Source organism: Oryctolagus cuniculus, chromosome 15 (assembly GCF_051225735.1).
Source record: "Oryctolagus cuniculus isolate XC-2025 breed Fujian yellow rabbit chromosome 15, ASM5122573v1, whole genome shotgun sequence".
Taxonomy (NCBI): Eukaryota; Metazoa; Chordata; class Mammalia; order Lagomorpha; family Leporidae; genus Oryctolagus; species Oryctolagus cuniculus.
In genome coordinates this window covers 85163975-85179292 of record NC_142881.1, presented here as the reverse complement: position 1 = coordinate 85179292, position 15318 = coordinate 85163975, and the positions used below count along the sequence as shown (strand labels likewise).

The 15318-nt window shown below is 40.5% G+C and overlaps 1 protein-coding gene across 5 annotated transcripts in view; it reads right to left on the bottom strand.

Moving 5' to 3' along the window:
• The window catches only part of MAPK8 (mitogen-activated protein kinase 8), a 134847-nt gene that overhangs the window by 17517 nt on the left and 102012 nt on the right, over nucleotides 1–15318 (bottom strand). For 3 of the 5 annotated variants that reach the window (XM_051837528.3, XM_089314157.1, XM_051837531.3), the window contains 3 exons: nucleotides 5074–5239; nucleotides 1618–1689; nucleotides 130–312 (listed from right to left, as the gene is read on the bottom strand). In XM_051837528.3, coding sequence (XP_051693488.1) covers nucleotides 130–312; nucleotides 1618–1689; nucleotides 5074–5239 — 421 coding nt within the window. Of the gene's footprint in view, nucleotides 1–129; nucleotides 313–1617; nucleotides 1690–2041; nucleotides 2114–5073; nucleotides 5240–15318 lie in introns of all 5 variants that reach the window. The other 2 variants (XM_051837529.3, XM_070058104.2) reach the window with 1 other exon arrangement.

Sequence of the window (15318 nt, the reverse complement as noted above, 5' to 3'; positions counted from 1 at the left end):
AAAGATAAAAATAACTAAAACCTCACTTCATCCCACCATCCACAGATAACCTTGGGTTTATGTCCCATAAGAATATGAATACGCACACACCCCACACATGAAATGGGACGACATGTTTGTAAAAAGTACCTTTAAGCTTGTTGTGTTCCGAGTCAGCTGGGAAAAGCACATCGGGGAAGAGCCTCTCAAAGCTATATCCGGCATACTTAGGTCTGTTTTCCACGTAAGTCCTTACTGTTGGTTGCAGTTTCTTCATGAACTCAGGACATGGTGTTCCCAGCTGTTCAATAACTTTATTCCACTGATCAATATCTAATATCAAGTAGCTAAGAAAAATACTCTGTATCTAATGTTCGACACATTAGTTATATCCACATTAAAATACAAGAAAATGGAAATTTCTAAAATCCCAAGAAAGAATGTGGCGGTTATAAATTTTGTATCTCACAGCCACCTTGCAAAAGGCACTGACGGTAGGTGACAGAAACGATCAGTGAATGAGCTCTGCCGACCCTGTTGACTGTGTGTGTGTCTGTGTGTGTACAGACTGATTTCACCATAAAAGCAGAAGCTGAACCTGACCACACTGTAAACATTAATTATAAGTAACTCAAACAAAAAACTCATGGTTATTACTATCCACTGGGATTCTAAATGTAAACTATACATAATTTTAACATACAAAATTGCCATTTTCTTCTAAATTATCAGAAAATTTGAATGCATTTCCTAGAGAATAAGAAATATTTCTACAATCAGTTTTGCCTTTGAGTTTTCCACACCAAGAGAGAATAATCAGTAGCAAGAAAAATTGTGGCTTTGATAAAAGCGGCATTTTCCTTTGCCATTCTTTATTTATCCGATGTTAATTTTCTGTAAAGTTCTGAAACTTATGAAACAGATCCGCAACTTCAATAAATTTTAAGGTTAGGATTCCCTGTTTTCCTTTTTCCTAGCTTTTACAGAATTCCAAGACCCTGAAGTCCTCATTCTAAAACTCAAAGTGACCTTTCTCATTCTTCCTCCCTAAAGAATTCTAAGCATTACCAGTTAACAAAAACTTAAGAGATCAGTGTTAATATGAATATGGAAAGCAGTCAGATGAACAAAAAGCATGAACCAAAATTTAACCACCACCACATAAAACTACTGCTGCTGAAATTCTCAGATGAAAGAATCAGTATGTTGAGTGATGAGACAACAATCAAAAAACACAAATACACACAGTAACAAAAAGTGTGGGGGGGAACAGACAAAACAGAAGGATGGCCAGATGCAACAGATAATTCTAAAATTCATATTAAGTTGTAGGTGTTTTTAGACTTACTCAAGTGTATTATTAGAAATTTTTAATGCAAGCCATGACTTTTGATTTAGTTCAATAAATCAACTCAAAGCCAGCCAGTAATTATGGGTGATTACACTTGAGCAGGTTTCAGTATTAACTTATGAAACAATCAATGAGGGAAAGGAGAAGTCTATGCCAATAGCAGGTGGTATTTTGAAAGAATAATTTAACAATGCTTATATTAGGGAGAGACAGATGCATTATACCTGACCCAGCTGTCATACATTTTGACCTTTAGAAACTACACTTTAGGCCAAAGATAAGGATACGATCTGTACCTGGGAACAAAACACCACCTTTGATCATTTCTCCCATGATGCACCCAACTGACCAAATGTCAACTGAAAACAAAATGCAATGACATTAACATAAAGATTTTGGTTAAAATAAAAAAAATAAACATTAAAAAAAAGTCACGCACACCATGTATACTTTCAAATTATAAAAAGCAGTATAAAATAAAAATGAGTGACAGTGAATGTGCTCTGACTACCAGCAGAGACTGTATGTCCTGCTGCCAGATGCAGCCTATAAATATTTCAGTTTCTTATCAACAATTTTTGAACTATAACAGCCACAAACTTTACGTCTGTTTTTTAAAAAATGGTATGTATGAATGTAGCATCTTATTTTCATTGGAGAACAGAAGGAAGTCCATCACCTAACTAAACTGCTGCAGCAGCACAAGGATACAGTCCCTTCCTGGAAAGAGGATTTTGTGGCAAACCATTTCTCCCATAATGCACCCCACAGACCATAAATCCACTATATGTTTGCAGCACAAAAGAAGGAAAAGCAAAGCAAAAGGTCATTAAAATCAAAGAAGCATAATATGACTGCATCATATAAAAACTGCAACACATCACAAAAAAGAAAAAAGTGATTTTAATTTTAGCTAATGGAATAATTTAAAACAAAGTATTTTTCAAAAGGCTTTCGTTCATAAAAGAAAACAAAGTGTGGCATTTTAACTACATTATCTAATTTTAAAGTGAGAGATATGCACAGAAATTGCATAAACAAAAAAAAACCCTGCCATTTTGTGATTAAGAATTTGTTTATCAAATATAAAATAGAACCAAACACAAGCTTTATAAATAAAGCTAAAGCTAAAAATATACACAAGGTAGTAAAACTATAAAAATAAACATGCTAATTTAAAGTTCAACTGTGCATTATACTCTCTCTTTAAGTTAAATGAAAGAAAAAAGCATGAGCAGAAATAATTCAGCAGATTAAAATACTTAACAGAAAGAATGTCTCTATGAATAACTAGTTAATCTAGAAGTCTTCAGAAAATTTTAAACTGGATTTCACAAATTTATTTAATGAGAACAGGAGAAGAGCTATGTTTAATTCTGAATCAAAAGACAATTATTTTCTCGTCAACAATACACTATATTTACTATGTCAAAAGGAACAAGTGCATGGAGAATGAACAATCTAATTAATTAAGAAAACCTAGTAACAGAAGTGTATTTTATATATTTCCTACCTAAAGGTTTTTTTTTTTTTTTTTTTTTAAATCCAAGCTGCTTTTGGTTTAAGGTTAAGCCTTGGCTGGACAGAGTATGACACTTTCACAGATTTATAAACTCCAGAGTCTCCTTGCAGACACACTGACCCTCACCAACTTTACAGGGCAGTCCTTATCAATGCCATACAGAAGAGGCAATTTGGGAATCTCCACCTAGGTATCAAAACCAATCACAGACCCTGGGTTTAAATATCTGATCAAAAAGGAGAGTAGGTGCTTGTAGTTGAATAGGAAAGGGGGGAGGATGAGTGATTTGAAAGGAGAGTCTCAGAGACCTGCATCTGGTTTTAAAGCATGAAGGCCCAAGTGCTGAAGAGGGAAGCAGTGGGATGCGCTGGAGGGAGACCCCCCGCTGCTGCACTTGGAGAGGCAGTGTGTACCATTATTAAACTCCTACACCGAGCAGTCCCTGCACTCAACAGTCTTAGCAGCAAAACTGGGAGGAACTTCTGGAAATCCTGCGGAACTAAAGTTTCCCTGAAATTTCCTTTTAAAATGTCTATGAATCTTTTTATATTTATAATACAACTCAGCTTTCAAGGCTAAAATTTTGGAGGAACAGTTAATATTCACAAATCAGCCTATCAAAGAATGGAACTTTTTTCTAGTTTTTATTTTGGGCAAGACTTAGAATAAATCTTTCCTAAGTGTTTCATAGAAAATGGCAAACTTTGGTTAAATAGCCAGAACACAACTATTTCAGTAACCTTTGCCAACATATTATGTTTAAAACCTATTTTTCAACAAAAAGAAGGTATTCTATGGGCCAGTGAAGACTAAGACCACGGTTAAGACTGATTCATGCACAAAACTCGCCTGAAAGGGATGAACTACTTAGTCTATTGACAGTTTAAAATATAACCCCTTATCCCACACTTCCAAATGCCCTGAGCTAGCTTACAATGAAACAGGTAAAACAAGGTTACTGAAACAGCTGGGTGTGGGTAGGAGATGTCACTGAAGAACATCTGGCTAATATGGGTTATACTGAGTAAGTGCACCATCTGACTCAGTTTCCTGGGGTAGGGCAGCAGTAAGATGATCTTTTATACTTCTTAGCTAGGAGTATGTGTCAGTTCTTTTTGAGTTTCTCTTGGCGCTACCTTCTGGTAGAAGGCTATCCCAAGATCACATTTATAGGATACTGACATGTTACACAATCTGTGATAATCAACAGTTCACAACAAATGCAAAAGCAATTTCTGTATTAGTCACACACACACACACACAAACCCTCTAAACATTAGGCAGAGAATAGGAAAATAGAATAGCAAGTTTACTTAAGAAGAAAAAATTGGCAATGAATGTTTGAAGTAATTGTTTTTAATTAGCTCGGAAAAGAAAAGGAAATTAAGCTAAAATCTTAAATTCAATGGTATCTTTCAAAAAAAAAGTTTTAAAGTTTGGCTTGATACAGTTTGATTCAGTGAACTCCTGATTTAGTTTCCTTTCTAAAAAAAGTCTAGGTCTGATTTTAGGGAATATTTTGAATTAAGTCACTATGTTACAGATTAATTCAATAGAATCCCATGCAGACTTAGCCATCTCCTAAATTTTCAAGGCTCAACAAAATTTTACCCCTAAATATAGGTATAAGAATTGTTTAAATTCACTATCTGTATCCCAGATAATATTCTTCAACCTTGATGTTAAGGTTGATAAATAATACTGTATGCCATTTCCTTACGGCTGGATACAAGGCTTTGATGAAACATCATGGCTTCCTACAAAAGGTCACTTTAGTTTTATTCATCGGCTTTGCAGAATGGCCTGATGACACTAAGTGCTACCGCTATTAACTCTGACTTCAAGGGAGCTAGAAATATGGGCAAATATCACTAATGCACATAGATTACTACTAAGAGGAAACCGTAAGAACACTATATACTGCCCTGCATACAGAAGTCAATGCTCATTTTCAAGTTTAGGCAAGCACAGGACAAGGGCTATGGCAACGAATCCTCCATCCAATGGCAGTACTGATGGGATGAATCTGTCTTAAATAAACAAGGCCCTCACACCATCTCCCAATTTTATGACAAAATTTATAGTTACTTTCAAATGTGATACACATTTCAAACAGTAACACACATTTAACTACATGCACTTCAGTGAAAGTATTTAAATAAGAAATCTGATGGATCAAAGAAACTTAGCAGAGTATTTCAAATAAAAACAGAGTGCTGACCGTTCTCCTTGTAGCCCATGCCCAGGATGACCTCAGGCGCTCTGTAGTAGCGAGTCACCACATAAGGCGTCATCATAAAGCTTGTTCCTGCAGTCCTGGCCAGTCCAAAGTCAAGGATTTTCAAAGTGCAGTCTGATTTTACTACTATATTACTGGGCTTTAAGTCCTTCAGAAAATAAAAATAAGAAATGACCACTAGATGACATACACAGATTTTTCAGTTCATAAAGTTATCCTGTCACTTGTTTAATAACTTATATTAATCATGTTCCTCACTGTAATAATACGGTACAGACTCATCATGAAAAAGCAAAGCCAGTAAGTCAGCTTAAAGGCATATTTTATTTAAGAATATATACCATTATTAGAGAAATTAGTAATGTCTTATTCATAAGAAACTATAACTAGCTAGAAACTTTTGGTCCAACAGAACAGAAAAGGCCTCTCAAAGCTCATGTAAGAGCCACTATGCTAAGTCACAGGTGAGTCACTTGCATACTAAGTACACATTTTTAAATGTTGTAAAATAACAACAAGCTTTACACAGACATCACAGATTCACAATAGGTCATGCCTTCAATCCTAGTCAATGCTACTTGACCTTTCAGACTGGCAGACACTCAGTTTTAATGGTCTACGGAAGTCCCTATCAAAAAACTCATACAACTTCTGCCTGCCTGTAGATAGAGGACATTATTGTCTTAGTGTCACTAATCCATAATTTACATGTTACTGGTACTCCTAAATATTGTGAGAGGAATTTCCCACCTGACCCCAATCAGAAGGAATTTTGTGCTATCCCCATTCAAAAGGCAGGCAGTGTCCTAAACATTTATGGTTTCATGTTCAACACTCTTTGCCCACTAGCTTTGATGAATTCTATCAAGAAGGCATATATCCACAACATGAATAATGGCATCACACACACTGATGAGCAGTACATATTAAACATCAGGCACTAAAGGGAAACAGACCTGGGCTGAAAGACAAGGAACACTTCTATAATGTCTATGTCTACTACAGCATGTATGAGTGGCCTTCAAAAAGTTCATGGAAAATGTACCCTCTACAAAAATTAAGCATGGAATTTAAAAATTTTCTACTCAAAAATAAATTTACCTTTCAATTCCATTTTCCCACTGACTTCCTGAAGTACCCTACTATTGTTGTCTTTAGCATATATTTTTTTAAAGATTTATTTATTTATTGAAAGGCAGAGTTACAGAGGCAGAAGCAGATATAGAGAGAGGTCTTCCATCTGCTGGTTCACTCCCCAAGTGACCGCCACGGCCGGAGCTGCGCCAATCTGAAGCCAGGAGCTTCTTCCAGGTCTCCCACGCGGGTGCAGTGGCCCAAGCACTTTAGCTATCTTCTGCTCTCCCAGGCCATAGTAGAGAGCTGGATCAGAAGTGGAGCAGCCGGGGCTTTACCAGCTACGCCACAGCGTCGGCCCCACCTTTATTATATTTTGATGTACTCATAGGTGGGTTTAGAAAGCATATAATTCAATGACTTTATGAAATAACTACACAAAGATATCAATGAGCATAGTGAAACAGAAGATAAAATTTTCATTATTGCTATTCTGTGAACAAAAAATATTGCTAGTATTTCTAAAATATAACACCTCAGCAAAGTAACACTACATGTTAAAGAATAAATACTATAAGCTTTGACACTATTTCAATGTCTACTGTGATAGCTGAAGGCTACTGGTTCTCTACACTAGTGCATTCCAGCCTAGAAATAAGATTCCAACCATAAACATTTTCTCTTAGGAAGATTAAGAGCAAAATATATTTTTTGAGAAATACATTTTTTTGTTAAATCATTAATAAGTCTCAAAAATAGTAATTGCAACTTGCCCTTGTACAAGTTGATCAACATGTACCTTCTACAGATGTTAGTAACATTTCTAACTACATGTAAGTGGCATTTACTAATGATACGTAAGTGGCAGAGGCACTGGAAGCACCTACCATGCATCTCTGCCAGTTCCTCCGTCAGGAGAGCCCACGGGAGGAGATCTGGTCAGCGAGACGAGAGGGGAGGAGGTCCAGCACAGCCTCCTGCAGCATCGAACCTCGCTCTGGAGAGCAGGGATGCTGCAGAGCGCAGATGTGCTAGCAACCTGGGTTGCTGAGCATCTGTGTAAAGCAGAATCTCCAACCCACCATGGTCTGCCTGGAAACGCAGTGTGCGAAAGAAACCTAAGTCACGTTAAGTCACCGAGAGGTCAGTATGGCCCAGTCTATTCGAACACTGAAACTGGTGCCAGGAACAGGGTGTTACTATTACGGAAACGCAGGATCATGGCTTAGCAGCTGAACAGCAGGGAAACTAGTATCAAAGGTAAAACAGTGATCCAGATTACACGGCAGCAAAACATTTCAGGAGGCTCTCATCTCCACAGCACTTGCATAATGAAACTGAGGCTATGGAAGAAGAGTTGGCAAATCAAGGCCTGCCTGCTTTTATTTGAAGACTTTGCCTGGAATACAGTCACACTCACTCATAACATTTGTCTACGCTGCTCTGTTTTATACTGGCAGAGCTCAACAGCTGTGAGACAGACTGCACCATCTGCAGAGCATAATGTATTGGCCATCTGACTCTGTCACAGAAAAGGTCTGCTGGCTCCTGTGCCACAGAAGAAGAAACTAGAACGCAGAGCTTTCAACAGCATGTATTGGTGGCTACTAGCTGCAGTCGAAAGGAATGGCCACTTTTAAAAGTAGAAATAAAAGGAAAAACAGACTGGAATTTCAGAGCTTTGCCATTCTGGAAAAGCTGAATGCTATTAGATCCCTCGATAAAAGTACGGCAGATTGTTCAGTATATATCCCTACCTGCCCCAGGGTGGCTGTCACTCACCCTACTGATAGGCACAGTTGTGTGACCTGTTTCAGCTGATGAAGTGTGAGAGAAAATAAGGCTCCCAGACTGGAGAGAAGTTTTTAATGTGCACGATTTAGCTTGGCTCTTGCTTTCTGTCTCTCATCATGAGAAAATCACATCCCTGGGATGCTGAAACCTGAACATGGGGCAAACCTAAACCTGAACCTGACCCATGATCTGGAGCAGAGCCACACAGCCAACCTTCCAGATCTCTGAGCAAACAATAAATGTTCGACGCTACTGGTATCTTGAGTTTCCTTCTATACATCATTTTTCATAAAACAATTCTAAAGGGTTCTATGTGAAAAAGATCAGTAAAATCTTTCAATTAACAAAACTACTTCAGCCTGACAACAGAAGCCTGAAAGCTTAAAGGCAGACTCAAGACAACCTCCATTAGTTCTAAGAATATAGGGACTTTAAGTTAACAAATATACTTGGAAAAGAGTTGTTAACAGAAAAGATAAGAAGCCTCCTAAGCTTCTGAGACTGAGAGCGGTATTACCAAAACACTGCCGATTCTGTGACATTCTACACTTAAAACAGTGGTTCTCAGTTCACAGCGATTTTGCCTTCCAGTGAACAGCTGGGACTATCAGGAGACATTTTTGGTTGTCACAACTGGGGAGTGCCACTGGCATTTACTGGGGAGAAGCCAAGAATGCTGCAGACCATTTCATCAGTGACCAGGGCAGCCCCTCCAAAGAGTTGTCTGGTCCAAAACATCAGTAGTGGCCAGGATGAGGAAGAGAGCATTATAATGAAACTTGGGGCCCTGCTATTTTACAAATAGGAAGCAGGCTGAGAAGGCTGAGCAGCCCTCAAGTACGCATTTCCAAGACTCACTTCACGTGCATTCAAGGAGGGTAGCGGGTACCACAGAGGACAGCATCTCACAGAGGGCAGACTGAGGGCCTAATCAAGGAAGATCTCTCACCCCATCAATCAGGGACACTCACAGTGACTGCCCAGTACAATTTCAGCACACTAACAACTAACCAATCAGTGTGTGTATGTGTGTGTGTGGGTGTGTGTTCTTTAGTTTTCCAAATGAGATTGTTTCTGTGGTTACACTGACCCTGTCTGGCCATTCTATCTATGGTATTTGGGAGAGAGGAGTATGGAAGGGACAGATAATTTGGTCGTTCCCAAATCCACTTCCTATGGTCCTGGATCAAAAGCAGCAATGTCTAGACCTAATGTGAACTCCACTGTGTATGGCTGGGAACTAAATGCCTTGGTGAACAAGGACTCTGGCTCTTCTCTCTTAAGGAGCTACGGAATGAAGAGCAGGCTGATAACCAGAGGGAACAACGTATCAACGCCTGGTGCTCACCGCTATTCTCATCTGCCGCCCCACATTTCTTGGTTCCTTCACAATCAGGCAGGCACTTACGGCCAGTTCTGCCAACGGACCCCACGCAAAAGTGAAGTGTGCTACTTTCAGGCCCAAGCTTAGGGGAGCCAGTGTACACCACTCAGCTTTCTCCCACACGGAGATCAGCAACTATCTGCACGGCGCAGCGTGATTCAGTCACCATGGGGAAAGTCACCCCGGGGAGCCCCTACAAGATGGAAGTCACTCAGTGAGCCCCTACAAGATGAAAGGCCAGCTTATTTTACAAAGTAAACAATCTCAGACCAGAAGAGGTACTAGCTAAGAGTGAGGTGAAACTAAGACTAGTAGAGCAGAGAAAATGCCAACTGTGGCCTCAAAACCAGCAGCAAACGTGGGGATAACTTCTTATTGTTCCCTTTGTTTTCTATCTTCTGCCATTTGTTCTACCTTTCTGGTCTAGCTGCCTGCTATCCTCACTAATTTGGAAGCTTTCCATTTGATAGATTTTAGATCACTAAAATCAAACAATCTTCCATGGTGGCAGATCACTATCCTGGTTTACAGGACAAAGGAAACAAACAAAATCAAAACATTTAACTCAGTTGCTTTACCTCACACAGTATATGAATATGGGATCAGGAAGATAAAATAATTATAACTTTCCTGTTTAAATAAATTTATATTATGTTGTTTAAAGACTACATTAGGGGGCCGGCACGGTGGTGTAGCAGGTAAAGCTGCTGCCTGCAGTGCCAGCATCCCATATGGGCGCCAGTTTGAATCCCGGCTGCTCCACTTCTGATCCAGCTCTCTCCTATGGCCTGGGAAAGCAGTAGAAGATGACCCAAGTCCTTGAGCCCCTGCACCCTAGTGGGAGACCTGGAAGAAGCTCCTGGCTCCTGGCTTTGGATGGGCACAGCTCCGGCCATTGTGGCCAACTGGGGAGTGAACCAGCGGATGAAAGAACTCTCTCTCTCTCTGCCTCTCCTACTCTGTGTAACTCTTTCAAATAAATAAATCTTTTTCAAAAAGACTATATTAGGGCCGGCACCACGGCTCACTAGGCTAATCCTCCACCTTGCGGCGCCAGCACACCGGGTTCTAGTCCCGGTCGGGGCGCTGGATTCTGTCCTGGTTGCCCCTCTTCCAGGCCAGCCCTCTGCTGTGGCCAGGGAGTGCAGTGGAGGATGGCCCAGGTTCTTGGGCCCTGCACCCCATGGGAGACCAGGAGAAGTACCTGGCTCCTGCCATTGAATCAGCGTGGTGTGCCAGCCGCAGCGCGCTGGCCGCGGTGGCCATTGGAGGGTGAACCAACAGCAAAGGAAGACCTTTCTCTCTGTCTCTGTCTCTCTCACTGTCCACTCTGTCAAAAAAAAAAAAAAAAAAAAAAAAAAAAAAGACTATATTAGACATAAAACTAGAGCACTGCATTTGTAATATACAAAGGAATTCACTTAGATGATAATTAACGGTGAGCCTGAACAGCTCAGGGACATAACTGCCCTATACTTTGAACACAAAGCTATGTATCTTATTAAATAAGACAGGTTATTTGACACAATGTGGCTCAGAAGGAAGATAACAATCCACTCAACCAAATAATTTTTTCAAAAAATTACTCTTAAATTAGATGCAGCAGTATTCAGAACCATTTATTTTTATTTATTTGAAAGGCAGAACATGAGAGAGACAGACAGGGAGGGAGGGATTGATCTTCCATCCACTGGTTCTCTCTCCAAATGCTTACAACAAATGGAGCTGGGCCAGGCCAAAACCAGGAGCCCAAAATGCTGGCAAGCGCCCAAGCATTTGAGCAATCATCTCCCACCTGACAGGTGCATTAGCAGGAAGCTAGACTGAAAGTGCAGAGTAGCCTGAACTAGAACAAACACTCTGAAATGGGACATGGTTGTCCCAAGAGGCAGCTTAACCTGCTGCAACACAACGCTTGCTGCAATGCAATACTTTTCAAAGAACAATAAGCCATAACTAAGACTAAAATGCAAAAACATACATCCAAACAATTTTACAGAAATGTTCAGGTCAGTATGCATATTACTTAAATAGTATAAAAATTTTAACTCAAATGTTTATAAAACGACAAATGTATAAAAAATGACACATCCATAAGTGAAATACTTAGCAAGAATAACAAAGCACATTGGGGCTGGCGCTGTGGCGCAGTAGGTTAATCCTCCGCCTGCAGTGCCAGCATCCCATATGGGCGCCGGTTCTAGTCCTGGCTGCTCCTCTTCCAATCTGGCTCTCTGCTGTGGCCTGGGAAACAGTAGAAGATGGCCCAAGTGCTTGGGCCCCTACACCCATGTGGGGAGACCAGGAAGAAGCTCCTGGCTCTTGGCTTCAGATCAGCACAGCCCTGGCCATTTGGGGAGTGAACCAATGGAAGGAAGACCTTTCTCTCTGTCTCTCCCTCTCTCTGTCTGTAACTCTACCTCTCAAATAAATAAATAAAAATCTTTAAAAAACATAACAAAGCACTGATACATACTTAACTGAACTTTGAGAACACATTCTAGGTAAAAAAAAAAAAAAAAGCCAACCACAAACAGCCATATATTATATTAATTCCATTTGTGTGCAATGTTCAGAACAGGCAAACATACAGAGGCAGGAAGAGTTAGGGCTGGAGATGAGAATGAGAAACAGAATGGGTGTGGAGTTTCTTTCAGAGAGATGAATGTTCTAAAATTATGGTGATGGACAGGCAGCCACTGAATTGTACATTTTAAGTGGGCAAGTTGTACGGTATATGAATATTTCAATAAAGCAGTTAAAAAATGCAAAATGTAAAATGTTTATGAATATACACACGTAGTCTTCATGTGTATTACAAAAAACTCCACATGAATTTCAAAAGTATTTTGCACCAAAAGAAACTCTACTAACTTGTTACAGCATGTCTGAGCAGGATGCAGTCTGAAGCATTAGGAAGCATATCAACTTGGAAAGAGTCTCAATGAGAGCACCATGAATTTGCTGAAATTGACATAAGAATAAACATCAAGCTGATGGTGAAAGCATGGGTAGAGAAATGGTGAAATTACTAATTTTGTTTTAAAGATTTTTTTATTGATTATTAATTTGAAATTTGAGTTTGCAGGAGAGTTATCTTCCATCCACTGGTTCACTCCCCAAATGGCTGCAGCTGGGGCTGGGCCGATCCTAAGCTAGGAGCTAGGAGCTTGTTCCAGGTCTCCCATGTGGGCAGAGGGGCCTTAACACTTGGGCCATCTTCCACTGCTTTCCCAGGTTCATTAGCAGAGTTGGATCAGAATCTCAAACCCATATGGTGCGCATATGGAATGCCGGCACACAGTTGACAGCTTTCCGTGCTATGCCACAGCACCAGCCTCGAAAATACTCATCTTTACAAAAAGTTTACAGGGACAATGCCCCAAAGAAATCAGCAATTTGCACATGGATAACTTATTTTAAGAAGGCACAAGACAAGGCAGGCATGTAGTATACTGGGGAAAGCCCGTACCTGCGATGCCAACATGCCATATGGGGGCTGGTTCAAGTCCCAGTGTGGGGAACAGGGTCCATCTCCCGCAACATGGTGGGGTGCCCGGGAGACAAGTAAGTACTGAGACTGTGGACTGAAACTAACTCTATGTGTCTGATCTCCCACCATATGGCGTTGAGAGGGAGTAAACAAATCTTACACAGCTGCTTCGTCAATTAGCTGATTCCTGATCCAACATCTGATTGGAAGAAAGCAGCGTGCTCAGCATGCGGACAGCAGAGCACAGATTGGTAGGAGATGACTATAAAAGGGGGAGAGAGACAACATGCGGGGCCCCTGAGAGAGCCGGTCGGAGAGCTCGCTGGTGCCGCTCCTCCAGGAAGGACCGGGGAAAGAAAACAGCATCTGGTGTCGTTCCTCCGCTAGTGGGGGAGCGACATCCCAGCTGCTCTACTTCTGATCCAGCTCCCTGTTAATGGTCTGGGAAAAGCAGTGGAAGATGGTACAAGTGGTTAGGCACCTGCTACCCACATGGCCAATCTGGAGGAGGCTTGTGGCTTTGACCTGGCCCAATCCTGGCAGTTGTGGCCACCTGAGGAGTGGACCAGATGATCTCTGTCTCTCCCTTTCTTTCTGTAAGTCTTTCAAATAAATCTTAGGGAAAAAAAAGAAGATGATGATGATGATGAAGGCTGCAGTAGAAGACCACCCAGATCAATTTGTGAGGAAAAAGTATTCTTTTTCATGGCCTAATAGGACCCACAATTATCAGCAGAAACAATGGCCAACACCACAGACGTCTCAGATGGTTCAAGTCACACAATTCTGACTAAAAATTGAAGTACAGCAATCTTTCTGCTTGAGGGGTGCCCAAACTGCTGTACACAGATCAACTGCAGACAACAGCTGAGCTTTCAATGGAAAATGTTTAACAACTGAGATCAACTTCCTGGAGCATTTTTTCAAAGAATTTTAACAGATGAACAAGGATTGACCAGAGGAGCAGGAAGACAAAAGCACAATCAAAGCAATGGCTACCAAGAGGTAGAACTGGTTCAGTCAAAGCACAAGCAGGTCAACCAGTCAGGAGTAAAGGTCATGGCAACAGGTTTTTGGGATGTGCAAAGCATTTTGCTTTTGGACTTTCTGGAGAGCTAAAGACTGCTAACACTTGCTTATTATGACAGTATTTGAAGAATGTTAAAGCTTTAGCAAAAAAATCACTTGAGAACATGTCACTTAGGGTCCTCAAACCAGGACGATGCACCTTCACCAGAGAATACATTCTGTCAGGTCGATGTTCCTGCTCACTGCTCTTATCAAACAAGCATGATTTTGCAAGAGTTTCAATGGGAAATCGTTAGGCATTCCTCTATATAGTCCCAATTTGGTTTTTTGATTTTTTTTAAAGATTTATTTATTTATTTGAAAGTCAAAGTTACAGAGAGAGAAAGAGAGACAGAAAAACACCTTCCACCCACTGGTTCACTCCCCAGATGGCTGCAATGGCCAGAGCTAGGCAAGGCTGAAGCCAGGACCTTCATCCAGGTCTCTCATGTAGGTGGCAAGAGCCCAAATACTTGGGCCACCTTCCACTGCTTTTCCCAGACCATTAGCAGGCAGATGGACTGGAAATAAAATTGTTAGGACTGGCACCCATATTGATGCCAGCAACTTTACCCACTACATGCCACCATAATGGCCCCTACAGTCCTATTTGGTTCCTTGTTTTTTAATCTTAAAGAAATTTTAGATAATACTCATTTTACCTCAGTTAAAAAGGTAAAAAGTAATGCATTGACATGAACTCCCAGAACCCTGTGTTTTTTAGGGATGGACTAAATGGCTGGTACCTTCATTTACAAAATGCTAAACTTGACAGAGAAATGTTAAGAAATAGTTTATAATTTTGATTTTTTAAAAGATGTATTTATTTATTTCAAACACAGAGAGACAGAGAAAGAGGGATTTTTCCATCTGCTGGTTCATTCTCCAAATGGCTACAATGACTGAGAGTAGGCCTGGCTGAAGCCAAGCCAGAAGCCATCTGGATTTCCCACATGGGTGGCAGGAGCCCAAGTACTTGGACTATCATCCAATACTTTCTTGCATGCAGTGGCAGGGAGCTGAGTTGAAGGCAGAACTGCCAGGACTCAAACCGGCACTCTAATGTTGGATGCCAACACTGCATGTGGTATCTTAATCCACCATGCCACAACACTGGCCCCTGTAATCTTATCTTGTAATTTCACTTTCCCTGAGTTTTTAAAAGTCTTCCCATATAGGGAACACAACTCTGGTGACTACTCAGTTTTATGACTGTAACAATAACAGGATATATTTATATACCCATGTTCATAGCAAGATTATTCACACCAACTAAAATGTGAAAGCCAAGTATCTACTGTCAGAGGAATGAAAAAACAAAATGTGGCTTACGCATCATTTCTGACACATATGCTACAAAATGTATAAAACTTGTATACATTCTGTTAATAAGCCAGTCACTTACATGAGACAA